Source organism: Diabrotica undecimpunctata, chromosome 3 (assembly GCF_040954645.1).
Source record: "Diabrotica undecimpunctata isolate CICGRU chromosome 3, icDiaUnde3, whole genome shotgun sequence".
NCBI classification, from domain to species: Eukaryota; Metazoa; Arthropoda; class Insecta; order Coleoptera; family Chrysomelidae; genus Diabrotica; species Diabrotica undecimpunctata.
Window position 1 is genome coordinate 129,502,132 of NC_092805.1, and position 14,210 is coordinate 129,516,341.

General features: G+C 33.4%; 1 protein-coding gene across 1 annotated transcript in view; it reads left to right on the top strand.

The window, feature by feature from the left end:
• Window positions 1-331: 331 nt before the first annotated feature.
• Window positions 332-14,210, top strand: part of LOC140437407 (juvenile hormone esterase-like) — a 70,533-nt gene continuing 56,654 nt past the window's right edge. Inside the window, exon 1 of the mRNA XM_072526919.1 lies at window positions 332-428. Coding sequence (XP_072383020.1) covers window positions 366-428 — 63 coding nt within the window. The 5' untranslated portion in view covers window positions 332-365. The remainder of the gene's footprint in view (window positions 429-14,210) is intronic.

Below are 14,210 nucleotides of genomic sequence, written 5' to 3' on the forward strand. Positions count from 1 at the left end.
AAGGCTGAAGAAGAAGAAGACACTGAAATATCTAAAGATAAGTGAAGATATTAGAGGAAAATGTAACGTACAGGGTATAAATAAATGGACACAAAATAAAAAAAAAGAATGGAAAAACCACATAAGCAGAATGGGGAAGACCCGTGTCGTCAAAATTGCAAGATTGAATAATTTTGCTATAAAGCAAAACACCCCTTTTCATATCTTCAATTTTAAGAAATATTTTGAGTATATGATTTTTTAACCTAATTGTTACGTAATTGATATGTAGTGATAACTTTATCTAAAAGTAAAAAAAAAATTGTTAAAAGCTTTAATATATATATAGTATCTATTTTACCTAATACTAATGATTAACTGAAAATATGACATTAGTAGTACAGCTGGTTATTTTTATCGCTTTGGTTTCATACCAAATAATAAATAAGGTAAGTACTTCTTTATTACTAGTATTATTACTAATATTAATAATTAGGATTAACAAGATTAATTGGCAGGAAATTAATTGGTTGGTCTTGCTCTTGGTCTTTTTTTCTGGTACTCGACTTCTAGATAGTCACTTAGCTGCCCTATTTTTTGCCATCTTCTCTGATTAGTATCCCGCCATTTCTTCATTAAGTTAACTATGTAATTTATTACATCTTAAAATATTGTCTTACTACGATTCCACTTATTTGTTTTTCTGTGTCTGAGCCTTATTTTCAATTTAAATTCAATTCAAAAACTTTCAATTTTTGAAAGTTTTTTGTTGGGGGGTAAATATTGTCTTTATTTCTCTTGATTTAAGAATTTTGTCAGTGACCCCTTTGATGTAAGGAAGAAAAACTTTCGTATGATGAGGGTCTGAGTCTTTGGGTTAAGATTGAGTGAGAGATTGATGTCTGTGAATGCTCCTATTAATGTGATTTTCGCGGTAACCGTTTTGGATGATTGCTTGTTTTAAACTACCACAGAGAAAACTTTACAGAGACATTAATCTCCCACTTATTCTCAATCCAAAGACTCAAACTCATCATACGACATGGAGACCCCTCATAAAGAATATATCGTCCACTCCACCCGAGAATCAAAATCCTACTCTTAGAAATGTTCACTCCTATCCGCCAACCTCCATCCCAACAACGTTACCATCGACGGTATAAATCAACCGTCCTCTATTCCCAGTAACAGCAATGCATTGGTTAGTGATCAGTGTAGGAGTGTCTGGAGACTTAAGAAACTAAGACCTCAAAAGCAGTGGAGAAGATATCAAAGAGAATGTCGAAAGCTCGGAGCAATGATAATCAACGCGGTTCAACCCGGAAGACTGTTGAACTGTTGAGTTTAATAATAATTCCTGTATTGTTATTAATCTTTGCTCTAGGTTTAATATATATTATATATATATATATATATATATATATATATATATATATATATATATATATATATATATATATAAGCGAAAGATTTATGTAGCAACTATCGCACAATTGCTCTAATTGCGCATTGCAGTAAGATACTCTTACACATAATTCTCGAGAGGATAAAGCCCTTTTTATTACCTAACATTGCGGAGGAACAAGCAGGTTTCGTCCCCGGACGTGGTATTAGAGAACAAATTTTAAACGTACGGCAGATTGTAGAAAAATCCAGAGAATTTAACATCACAACATATTTGTGCTTCATAGATTATAGTAAAGCTTTCGATTTGGTCAACTGGAGTAAAATGTGGCAGGTTTTGTCTGAAATGGGAGTCCCCAATGATCTGATACTGCTAATTAAAAGCCTGTACAATAACAATTATGCCAGAGTTAGAATAAATGGGGAACTAACCGATAGTTTCAGGGTCACAAAGGGCGTGAGACAAGGCTGCATGCTAAGCCCAATTCTATTTAACATCTATGGTGAATGGATAATGCGGAAAGCTACTGAGGACTGGAACGGTGGCATCACCATTGGCGGGAAGAAGATTTGCAACTGAGATATGCAGATGATACTATTATCCTCGCTAGTTCTGAAGCTGAATTGATTCACCTGCTACAACGTAACGATAGAAGACGTAAGCTTAACGATGGGCCTTAAAATAAACAGAGATAAAACGAGAATCATGATAATTGACAGAGCTAACAACAATCAAAATCATCTGGTCATGATAAATAATATCGCTGTTGTAGATAAATTTGTGTACCTGGGCTCATTAATAACCAACAAAGGAGGCTGTACTGAAGAAATAAAGCGGCGGTCAACAATCGCAAAAAGCGCTATGGCAAAATTAACAAAAATTTGGAAAAGCCATGAAATAACTACCGATACAAAAATGAGACTAGTAAGAAGTCTAGTTTTTCCAGTTTTTACTTATGCATCGGAATGTTGGACCCTTACTGAGAAAGACAAAAAGAACATAGATGTATTTGAGATGTACTGCTGGAGACGAATGCTGAGAATACCATGGGTGGCCCGAAGAACAAATGAATCCATACTGGACCAGCTAAACATAAAGAAACGACTAAGAACACAAATATCAGAACAAATAATAAGCTATTTTGGACATGTCCTTCGAAGAAATGGTTTTGAAAAACTTACCATCCAGGGAAAAGTAGAAGGCAAAAGAAATAGGGGTAGATCTCCCACACGATACACGGACCATATTGTTGCTACCATTGGCGCTCCATTGTCAGAATGTGCTAGAATGGCAGAAGATAGAAACACGTGGAGGAACATTGGGAAATTTAGCTAATAGCTTCATGATATCACGATACCTGCATCAGGTTAACGACTAAGAAGAAAAAGAAGATATATATATATATATATATATATATATATATATATATATATATATATATATATATATATATATATAGGTACGTATGTGTGTATGTGTGATCTCTGTAGTCTTTTCTATCTAAATCCTACTTGAAGTTCCTGAAGCCTAGCTTGTTTCCTCTCTTGGTAGATAGGAATAAAGATTCTCGTTTCTAATCTGAGGGTACTTTTCCTTTGTCTGTGCTTAAATTGAACAGTCTTGCTATGTGTCTTATCAGTTTGTTCCGACCTTTTCCCTTCTATATCAATTGTATATAGGATGTGGGCTTTATTATTTTACATTCAGGTCATGGCTATTTTTTAAAATATTGGATTTAAATCAATTCTCCAAAAGACTCTAATAGACTATCATTTCACTTTTAAAGTATGTATCAATTCTTTTTTTTTTAATATGTTACTACAATTGCACTATTGTTAATTTATTATTTAATTAGTTTTCTGGAACCTTCGTAATAAAGGTAATAATAATAAAAATTAAAAATTAAATTCAAATTTATTCATATTTATTATACACTCAACATAGATAATCATAAAAATATTATTTATCTAATCAAATATTTTCGAGTATGTAATTAGCAATCTTTATTAAAAATTATAAACACTTAATATAATTTTAGATATATTAATATTTTAAATATTAATTTTTAGAAAATTGTATAACCCTTGGACAAAATTTTAAACACAAGTAAGCTATTTTTAGCGCAGTATTAAAAGAACGAACTCATTATAGGGCAGTAAATAAAATAAGGCGATACCCTGTAATTTTCCGTGTCACCACCGAAATGCATGAAAATTTGAGTTTGGGTTCTACTTACCCTTCACTTTACTTTTGGGCTGTTGGCCGTTGGCTGTTGTTTATTTTTTAAGGGTGAAAACTACCCCTATAAGAAAAAACATTGTTTATTATTGTAAATCGGGTACGGTAAGTCCGGGAGAGCTATCTCACATTTTTTTGACTATGTGAATATTAGCACAAAAAGCCTACACACTTAAAAATTTATATATTTATATTAAAAAACATTTAGAAGAAAGCGTACAGAGTTGGTTAAGCCAAATTCTTACAGACAAAAACAGTAAACAATACAAATTATAATATAATAAATACAAATACGAAAAAAATCAAAATACAAAAAACTGTATAAGGCTAACTCACCCGATGTGTCAGATTGAGATGACTCGGATAATAAGGGAGATATGGCTCAATTATAAACTTTATGTGGCACGTTTTTTTGCCAATAGTTTTCCGCATATATCACATAAATTAACATATTTTGAGCAGTTGTCATGGAACCAGGAATTGCAATGCACGCACTATACTCAGTCTTCTTGTTTCGATGTGCTTGAATATATTTCCCTACAGCCGGCACATTCACCACATATTGTAAGTTTTTACCAGAGTCTTTAGTAATTTCCATATGATCGTCAGACTCTTCAGAAGAAGACAAAACGTCTCCTTGGGATTCTTGGGTTTCTAGACATTTTTTTTTCAGAGGACCTTTATTCTTTTTAGCATCATTTTCTTTCCTTTTAACATCTAAATCTTTGCGTATTTCTAAATTTACTGGGCTAGTAAGTACTGCAGCCAATTGTCTACCGCGTTTCCTAACTTGCGAAATACCTGATGTAGAAGGTACTGTAGACACACACACACACACGCAGTGATCAACCCTGCCCCTAGGAACATGTGTATACCAATGTAAGAATGGGATCCACATGTCCGAAGATCAAACCGGTCACACCTCGCTTGTCGAAGTGGTACCTATCTGACCCCCAGGCTTTTCCACCACCCCTCCTCATCGTGTGACTTACGTGAGGAGGCTTATGATCTGAAATTTACTTAAGATGCCCTGGGTAATAGGACATCCTCGGTTTTTAGTGAATGTGGTTATGCCACCTAACTGTAGGGGTAGCCACATCTAGGCTTTTCTCCCTATTTACTTTACTGACTCTATTGATTTTACTCTAGTTTTACGTCGGGACTTGAGTCCCTAAAAAAAAAAAGAAAAAAGAGCGTGTGTTCCGACCATAGAGCCATCAGCCTGAGCTGATGACTCTATGTCCGGAAAGGAGTGTGTGCTCGGTCACTCAGCCGCCGATTTGGCAAAATAAATTTTGTTCTCCTCGCCGGCTAAGCACACGAGAGGGGTCCGGCCACCAAGCCCATGTATGCCGCACATGACCTCAGAGCTCGGATTTCGCGAGTAGATCTTTCATTCGATCTGCCTTAAGGGCCTAGTCCGCGGAGCGACTAGGCCCTTAAGGCAGTAAGGCCCTTAAGGTACTGTAGAGATATTATCTAAAATTTCATCGGGAGTGATTTTTCTTTAGAGGTCGGCTTATTACCAGGTAAAGATGGTAATTTTAATAGTGACGTGTGAGATAGCGTCGAACTGCTTGTAGATGGTAGGTTTAGACGGGAAAGATCATCTATTTCACTAATTTGTGTTGTTGAACTCTCAAGAAAGGCGTACTCTGGTATTGCATTTCGTTCGACTGGATAAATACAACATGCGCAAAAAACATATACAGTATTTGTACTGAGTCAGCTTTTGTCCAAGCCTTATTTAATAATTTGCCGAACTGTAATCGGTTAATCTTCTTTGTAGCATTCATTTTAACTCTAACATTTAAATGGAGTTGCAATGACATACATGATCATCCAAAACCAGTAGAACTTTTCCAGGGGGCTTTCTAGGAATGAAGTGAAGTATTAACCAATCAATCACTATATCTGTGTTTACGTAAGCACACTTTTCATTCATGTAAACCTTTGACCCTGGGGGCATGCCATCTTTGAACTATAGTTCTTTATGTTTGCTTTTGAATATGCAGGAAGGTGAAAGGAATATCAGAATTGCAACAGGTAATACACGTAATTGTTTTCCCCTTCTCCAAAGAAGTTGCTGATGCTACATTTTTAGATACCTTTCGGGCTATAACAAATGCAGGTTTATTATTCAGTTAGAGTCCTGTTTCAACCATGTTTAATAAACTTTCAGCCTTGTCCATCAACTCATTTTCTAGAATAACTTTCTTTAATAGATCAGTAATCGCTTACATCCTTTTTGTTCATGCCTTGACTTCTTGATAAGGATACGCCTTCCTATTTTCTTATACTCAAGTCAATATTTCTTCTTAAGAAGGATTGTAACCAGTCAAAACCTACTAGTTTTTTATTCTTGTTGGATGTAGAGTTAATATTTAATTCTCCCGCTAATCTGATAGCCATTTCTCTAACTTCAACTCTTCTAGGTGCAAAACTGCAACTGCAACTTAGGGATGTGTTTCTTTATTTTATTTTCATTTTCTTTACGAGAACACTACTTGCTTCTAATGCACTTTTTTTTTAAATTGTTACTTTTCACTCTTCTTCTTAATGTAGGTGCTGGTACTTCAAAATTCTCACTAAAAAATAAACCATGTTGGCATAAGTAACTAAATAGTTAAGCCATCTCTCCCTAATATTTGCGTGCCAACTGACCCGAATTGTCAGGGTGAGATGATCCACTTAATTTCCGTGTGTTAACGTTTGAAAGAAATGGCAACTATGAATACATAAATTTAGCGATACTTCAATAAAATACTGACAAAAATAAGTGCATAATAGTTTTGACCATTGCCGCAAAAAGTTTTAAGAAGATGTCAATAAAAATTTCTAAATAACTTACTTTTCAGAATTTAGAAAATAGATGAAGATGTTAGAAAATTCACGGAAACAATAGAGTCTTGCTAATACCATGCGCGCATCAAATAACGCAATGCAACTGACGCCAAATAGGATAAAAATTGTCTTATTCCAGTACTTATACACGTTCCAATATCTTCAAAAATATGTGATTGGTTTTTTAATCCTAACTCGGTTAGCTTTTAAGCTACGAAGTACTTAAACATACCATTTTGTACGAGTGTATGCAAACTTTAAACAACCATATTTTAACGAATTTTTGTCTTACAGAAAAACAAAGACAGCCAAAATGTTCAAACAAGCAAAACCTATATTTTTTACTCCTTAAGATTTTTCGTATCCCATGCTCTTTAAGTTATTTTGAAAAAAGCATTTTTTTTTAAAATATAAATCATTTTTCTTTTATTTTAATTTTCTTTTATTTTCTCACAAATAAGCAGTTTGAACTAAATAAACTAACAGATCATATAAACAATACATAAACAAAGTAAATTGTAAAGCGGTAATGATTATTTTATTTATGGTGCTAATTAAGGGGCGATTTTCACGATGTTTAAAAAAAAAGACTTTATTTTGAGTGTAACTCGCGTAGTTTTGATACTAAAATCTAAAAAAAAATTAAAGCATTTTATACACTTTCAAAAAAGTTTTGATGAGTTTTCCCCGAAAAATGCTTCATTTTTGGTTATTTTACGTTAAAATTTTCGACTTAGAATTTGAAAAATTAGAACCTACTTTTCATATGCTACAATTTTGCTTATACTGGTCCTATAGAGCTCAAAAATACACCAGTTTTTTTTTGTATTTTTATAAGCTACATTTTTTGTAAGAGTATTTTTTTATTGCTTACTTTTTGAGTTATTTGTGGAAAACCGTCTGAAAACATGGTTTAATTTTGGAAAATGAACATTTTTACTCGAAAATAAAGTATTTGGCAGGAGTATTTGGACCGGGACGTTGTCGTATCTCGTGGTTAAAAAACCTCCGACAATGGTTTGATATCGGCGGAGCTGTTCATCAAAACTCAAGCAGACCCGATCATCAATCAACTAGAACGAGCAGTGGAACGAGCAAAGACCCTGTGTGTGAACTGTACTAACAAGTATATAAAAAAACTACTGAGGTAGTTCCATCGAGTCTGAAAGGCTGTGGGAGGGAGTAAACTTAAATATAGTCTATCCCAATCATATTTCTAGAGTCTTATGATTCTCACTAGGATTCGTCTATAGAAACAAAATCAAAATCTTTGGTCCAAAGTTTAGTTGGTGAAAAACCAGAAGATCATGGAGAACGCGCAAATTGTAGTTGACACTATTGACGAAGTCTCCTAAAAAGCATTGAGAGCTGCAACTGAGGCAGACTAAAGGTATAAATTATAACCGATCTGGTTTTGCCTTAAATTATGTTAAAAATATGTTGTATTTTGGAAAGATATTGACATCTACTTTTAGGCGATAATCAACTTATAACATTATCGAAATTGTTTATTTACTCAAGAAATATAAAAATAATATAAGTTTATGAGCCATTGTTATTAAACATTATAAAGAATGTTTTTGGTGAAATTGTTTTTTATCGTATTGGTTTTATACCAAACAGTGAAAAGGGTATGTGAAATATTACGAGAATATTACGAAATTGAGAATAGATATCTGATATATTTATTCTTCTTTTAAGCTCTTATAAACTTTGCCTAAACATTTAATATGACATCTTTTACATCTGGAAGTTTCTAATTATACATGTCATCATGTTACTCATTCACTTATCTTACTTTCAAGTAAAATAAGTGAATGATTGTGAATTGCTGCATAATTATACGTCTAAACAAAATTTTTACTTTAGTTGATTAGAAGTGTATTTTTCAAGATAAAATTAAATTAAATCATAAAGAAAACTAACGAATTTATTATAGTTTAAAAAGAAGTGAGCAAACATATTATTATTGATATATTTATACAAAATTTTGTGTATCTAACTAAGTAGCTCGCCCAATATAGAGCGATTTAATAGAGCTATAAGCAGAAGATCTATTTATTAGCGGATTTTTATTAATTTTGAATACGGCCGAAAAAGATGACGAAGAGGTGAAATCGTTCTATAAACAAATTCAATAGGCATTGAGAACTACCAAAGCACGTGACGTCACAATATAAATGGGTGACCTGAACGCCAAAATTGGAAAAGGTAGCACAAGCAACGTAATGGGATATTTTGGATTAAGTAATAGAAATCAAAGAGGAGATAGGTTGATGCAATTCTGCCACGATAATAATATGATTGTTACAAACACGTTTTTCGAATTACCTAATCGACGTTTGTACACGTGGAAATCGCCAGAAGATAATGAACAGCAGATAATGAGAAATCAAATAGATTACATAATGTTCAAAGAAAGATATCGGAATAGTATTACTGCAGTCAAAACACAACATGGAGCACATTATAGCATCTAACCATAATCTCTTAGCAGCACATATGAAAATTAAAATAAAAAGAATAGAGAAGACAGCAAAAGACGAAAGAACTGATATAAATGCATCAAGAGATCCAGAAATCAGAGAAAATATTAAAGAAAAAATAAATAAATGTCTAAACACCGTACATATTGAAGGGGAATCTCATGAAGAAAACATCAACAAAGACTGGGAAAAAATAAATGCTGACTTAATAGAACCTTCAAAAAAATATCTACCCAAAACCAAAGAAAAGAAAAAAGATTGGATGACGGACGAAATACTAAACTTGATGAATAAATGAAAAGTATATAAGGACAAAAATAAATCATTATACCAGCAAACACAAAACGAAATACGGCGACAAATTCGAATAGCAAAAGAAAATTGGTTAAAAGAAAAATGTGATGAAATAGAAATTCTACAAAATAAACATGACAGCTTTAATTTGTGCTGTAAAATAAAAGAATTAACTAGAAGACCAGAATACAAACAAAATATACTAGTTGATGAAAAGGGAGACACAGTAATGGATACAGAAAAAAAATTGATGGTAAGGGCAAACCATATAGAACAGCCGTTTAACGACAAACGAGACAAAATAGATATCGAATATTTCGTTGAAGAGACTGGACTAGAAATAACTGTTATTGTCGAATTATTTAATATTATATACAGAACAGAACATTCGTGACTATACCGAAAAAGAAAAACGCCAGACAATGTTGCGATCACCGTACCATCAGTCTAATGTGCCACATACTAAAAGTATTCCTAAAGATTATTCATCGTAGAATATATAAAAAGTTAAACCAAAACATTGAAAAAACTCAGTTCGGATTTAGAAATTCTCAAGGAACCAGAGAAGCATTATATGCAGTAAATGTGCTAATACAAAGATGTTTAGATGTAAACCAGGATATCTATGTCTGCTTCCTCGATTATAATAAGGCATTCTATACAGTGAAACATAATCCGTTAATAGAACTACTGAGAACAAAGAACATCGACACACAGGATATACAAGAAGATACACTGATGAACAAGAAGCTGTCATAAGAATAAATAATTTAAAATCTAATAAAGTAAAAATCAAAAGAAGTGTTAGACAGGGCTGTGTCTTGTCGCCATCACCTATTTAAGGGCAAACATTAATGAAACAAACGATTATATGTACCAAAGAAATTAAAATTAGAATAGAAAAGGCTAGAAGTGCATTCAATAATATGAAACTAATATTATGAGACCTCAGCCTAAATCTTAGAAAACGATTACTAAAGTGTTATGTATTTTCTGTTCTTTTGTTTGGTGTGGAGACATGGACTTTAAATAAACAATGTCTCAATAAATTGGAATATTTGAAATGGACATATCGAAGAATGCTGAGAATCTCCTGATCAGACAGAATAACCAATGAAAAAGTACTAAGAAGAATAGTATAAGAATAGCAGGGAGATACCGGATTCCATCAAAATAAGAAAACTACAATATCTGGGTCATATAACACGTGGTGACAGATGATGGTAATGAATTTATAAAACTAATAATGCAGGGAAAGATTCAGGGAAAGCGCAGCATAGGTAGAAAAAAAATGTCCTGGCTGAGAAACCTCAGTGAATGGTTTGGATGCAGTTCAACTGAACTCTTTCGGGCTGTAGTGTCAAAAGTTAGAATAGCAGTAATAATTGCCAACCTTCGTCGCGGAGATGGCACGTAAAGAAGAAGAAGATGAGTTTTATGCATATAAGTTTTTTCACATATATTCATGTAGGCTATCCCCATGACATTAAACTTTTATCGATCGTTTACTACACGTCAAAATTGGTTTACGCCTCAACCTTGTTCAGCCTTTTATATTCTATTTGATATTCTATTCTTTTTGGACTAACTGATAATGAATTTTTGGATAACTGATCATTCAAGGGAAAATAGACAGCAGAAGGGGTCCAGGGAGGAGAAGACACTCGTGGCTCCAAAACTTGCGGCAATGGTTCGGATTGTCATCTGCTGAACTATTCAGATCTGCCGTAAACAAAGTCAGAATAGCCATGTTGATTGCCAACGTTCGGAACGGACAAGGCACATGAAGAAGAAGAATTCTTTTTGGTTGAACAATAACTCATTTAAAGAATTGAAGGACGAAGGGCCACCAGCCAAGGGCTAGAATGAAAACAGATTAAACACTAACTTATATTTAATGCTAAGATTAAGTAGCAATTTCTGATAGCTGTCCGAAAACACTGTGATATGGGATATTTCACTACACTTTTCACTGAGGCTATTTTCACTATTACATATAATTACAAGTAGAATTGCTTAGCGGAATGTCGTTTCTATGTTCAAAGCGAACTACTAACCACACTGCTTGTTTGAGTAAATGAAGTGTTCATATGAAAATTATAACTGCGGTTTTAGGAAACAGTGATTGCTATAAATGAATGGCTTGATAATATTTATGAATAATAATGCGATGCGAACTACTTAGTTACAAATGTAATATATTAATAAGAGAAGCGAGTATTTTGCGAGCTAGCGATTTCAGCTTACGGGATTTTACGACCGATTTGGTAATAGCACCCTGATAACATCAAAATTATATAGACAGGTAGCAGTGGGCTCTTTCCCCAAGAAGTACCGTTTAATATCTTCCTTTATTCCTTCTAAGAATTGCTATATCGGCATGGTTGAAAATTTATATCGAGTGGAATGGAATTTCACCACTTCTTATAAAAGCACCATTACAACCATTCCATTTCCTGCCTTTTACTTCTTTCTAGATAATCAGGCCAGAAATATGGTATTTATTTCTTCTTATTACGTGCCCTAAGTTTTCTTATTTTGACCACATTTAGAGTCTTCAGACTTTTATTTAGTAGTTTAAGCCCATCTTCATTTCTGGTATTTGTAGTTCAAGAAATTTTTAGCATTATTCTGTATAAACACACTAACTAATTTATTTTGTCGACCTTTAGCGTCCATGTTTCACAATTATAAGATAAGAAAAAACAAACCTCGCGCGTTTTTATTCCCGCTTAGGTTTTTGTTGGTATTACTGATGTTTGGCGTGTCATTATGATTCTAGCCTTTACTTCTTCGTTGCATGTAATTTCATTATTCAGCTTATTTCGCAAATATTTAAAATATAATGCTAATTTAATATTACCAACAATCGTTCCTGGTACCTGCCACATGTATTTTATCTACGTCCAACAATTTTTAACTTTAATGCGTGTATTTTATCCAGTAGCAACTTTAGATCATCGATGTTTTACATCATAATGGCCCCGTATCATCAGCGTATCTTATATTGTTTATAATCTCTTCTGCTATTTTTATTTCCGTCCTATAATACAGCGTCTCTTGAAAAATATTTTGTAAAAGCATATTAACAGGTTTACTGCCACAACGCGGTATACGCCCGTTCCGTAATTTTCCCAATATGCCTCCTGCCTCGACTGGCGAATACGATCGCTATGCACAAAATTCTAGTTATTTATTTGCCAGCGGTCGTATTTACAATGTTTTGAGATACAACATACGACCGCTGTGGCAAACAACGCTGGCATATACACATGGACAAAAATAACGAATATTTTGGATTTTTTAATTTTTGTTTTTTCAAAATAAATTGTTTGTTCAAAATAAATTTATTTTACAATAAAATGCTTTATTGTAAAATAAAGTTTATTTTAACAATATTTAATGAACAATTTTAAGTTTTTATGCAGAGAAAATTGCGAAAAAATTAAATGTTTAATATTAGGTAAATAAGGTTATTTTACTCTAAACTTAAATGATAATTTAAATTGCTTAAACAAGTCGTTTTAACTAAAAGAAGTGCATGATCAGTAACGAGTATTCTCCCCTCTAGCTCTTACTGCTGCTTGCATCTTTCTCAGCATGCTGGCAAGTAAATTTTCGACATATTCTTGGGAAATTGCATTCCATTCATCCTGTGCAGCAAACCGAAGCTGCTCTATCGTATTTGGAACGGGATTTCTTTGTCGTTTGCTGCGTTTTAATTGATCCCACATGTGCTTTATTGGATTTAAATCCGGGCTAAACGGTGGCCAATCCAATCTTCGAATTTGGACCTCATCAAAATAATTACTCACTATGGCAGCGGCATGTGGTCGAGCATTATTGTGCATTAACGTGAATCTTTCATATCCAATGTAACCAACATATGACATAACATGATCTTGCAGGATGTTTTAAACGTAAGAATCACCAGTCATCCGTCCAATCACTTCTACAAGTGCGGTACGTACCTCCCAACTAATACCTTCCCAAAGAATTATGCCATCAACTCCAAAACTAACGGTCTGGGCGAGACTGCAGCTGGCGAATCGTTCCCCAACTCTTCTTTATACGTAGCTTTGACCATCTGGCTTCCATAATAGGATTCCGGTATCATCAGTGAAAAGAACATTTTTCCAGTTGTCAATATTCCACTATAGCGGGGCATCTCGGCTTTAAGTTTGCTTCTTTTGATCTTCGTCTAATTGTTTGTGAACTCATATTAACTTGTCTAACATTTAACAGCTCATTTCTGAGGTGCATCGATGTCAATGAACGAATTCGTGTAGAATTAAAAACCAAAAAACGGTCATCAATTGCGGTTGTGCACCTTGGGCGTCCTTGACCAGACCTTCGTATAAAATTTCCTGATTCGGGGTACCTTTTTAGAGTATTCGAAACTATAGATTCAGTTCTGCTGAGACGTCGTGCGATACCTTTTTGTGTATATTGTTCCTCGTACAAAATTACAATATGTTCTACTTGGGCTTCATCGCAGTGTCGAATTGGTGGGATACTTGTTTTAAACTTAGTTAAATCAAAACAATATTTAATTAAACTTACTAAATTAAACTAAAAATAAACGAATTAGTAGGATTTTTCCTTTACGTGAAGAAGGTTTTTTATGATAAAATGTACGAATGACACTAACCACCTAAAAAATTGGAAAATTCCAAAATATTCGATATTTTTGTCCATGAGTGTAATTGCGAATTATAGAATTTTTCTTACATAGCAGCCATTAAAATATTTTCTGACTTTGTTAAAATGTCTTTCTTTTTAAGCAACTTTTTTTTTTAATTTGTGCTGTTTTTTATGTCGTTTGTTTTGTTTTTATTTTCGTCATTTTTCTCATCATAAGTTAGCAGGTACTTCTCTTATTTTTCCCGAAAAGCTGTAATTTTTGCTTTTTTGTGAGCAAGCTGGTTATATACTATGTGAGTATTTACAACCACTGTCCCCAG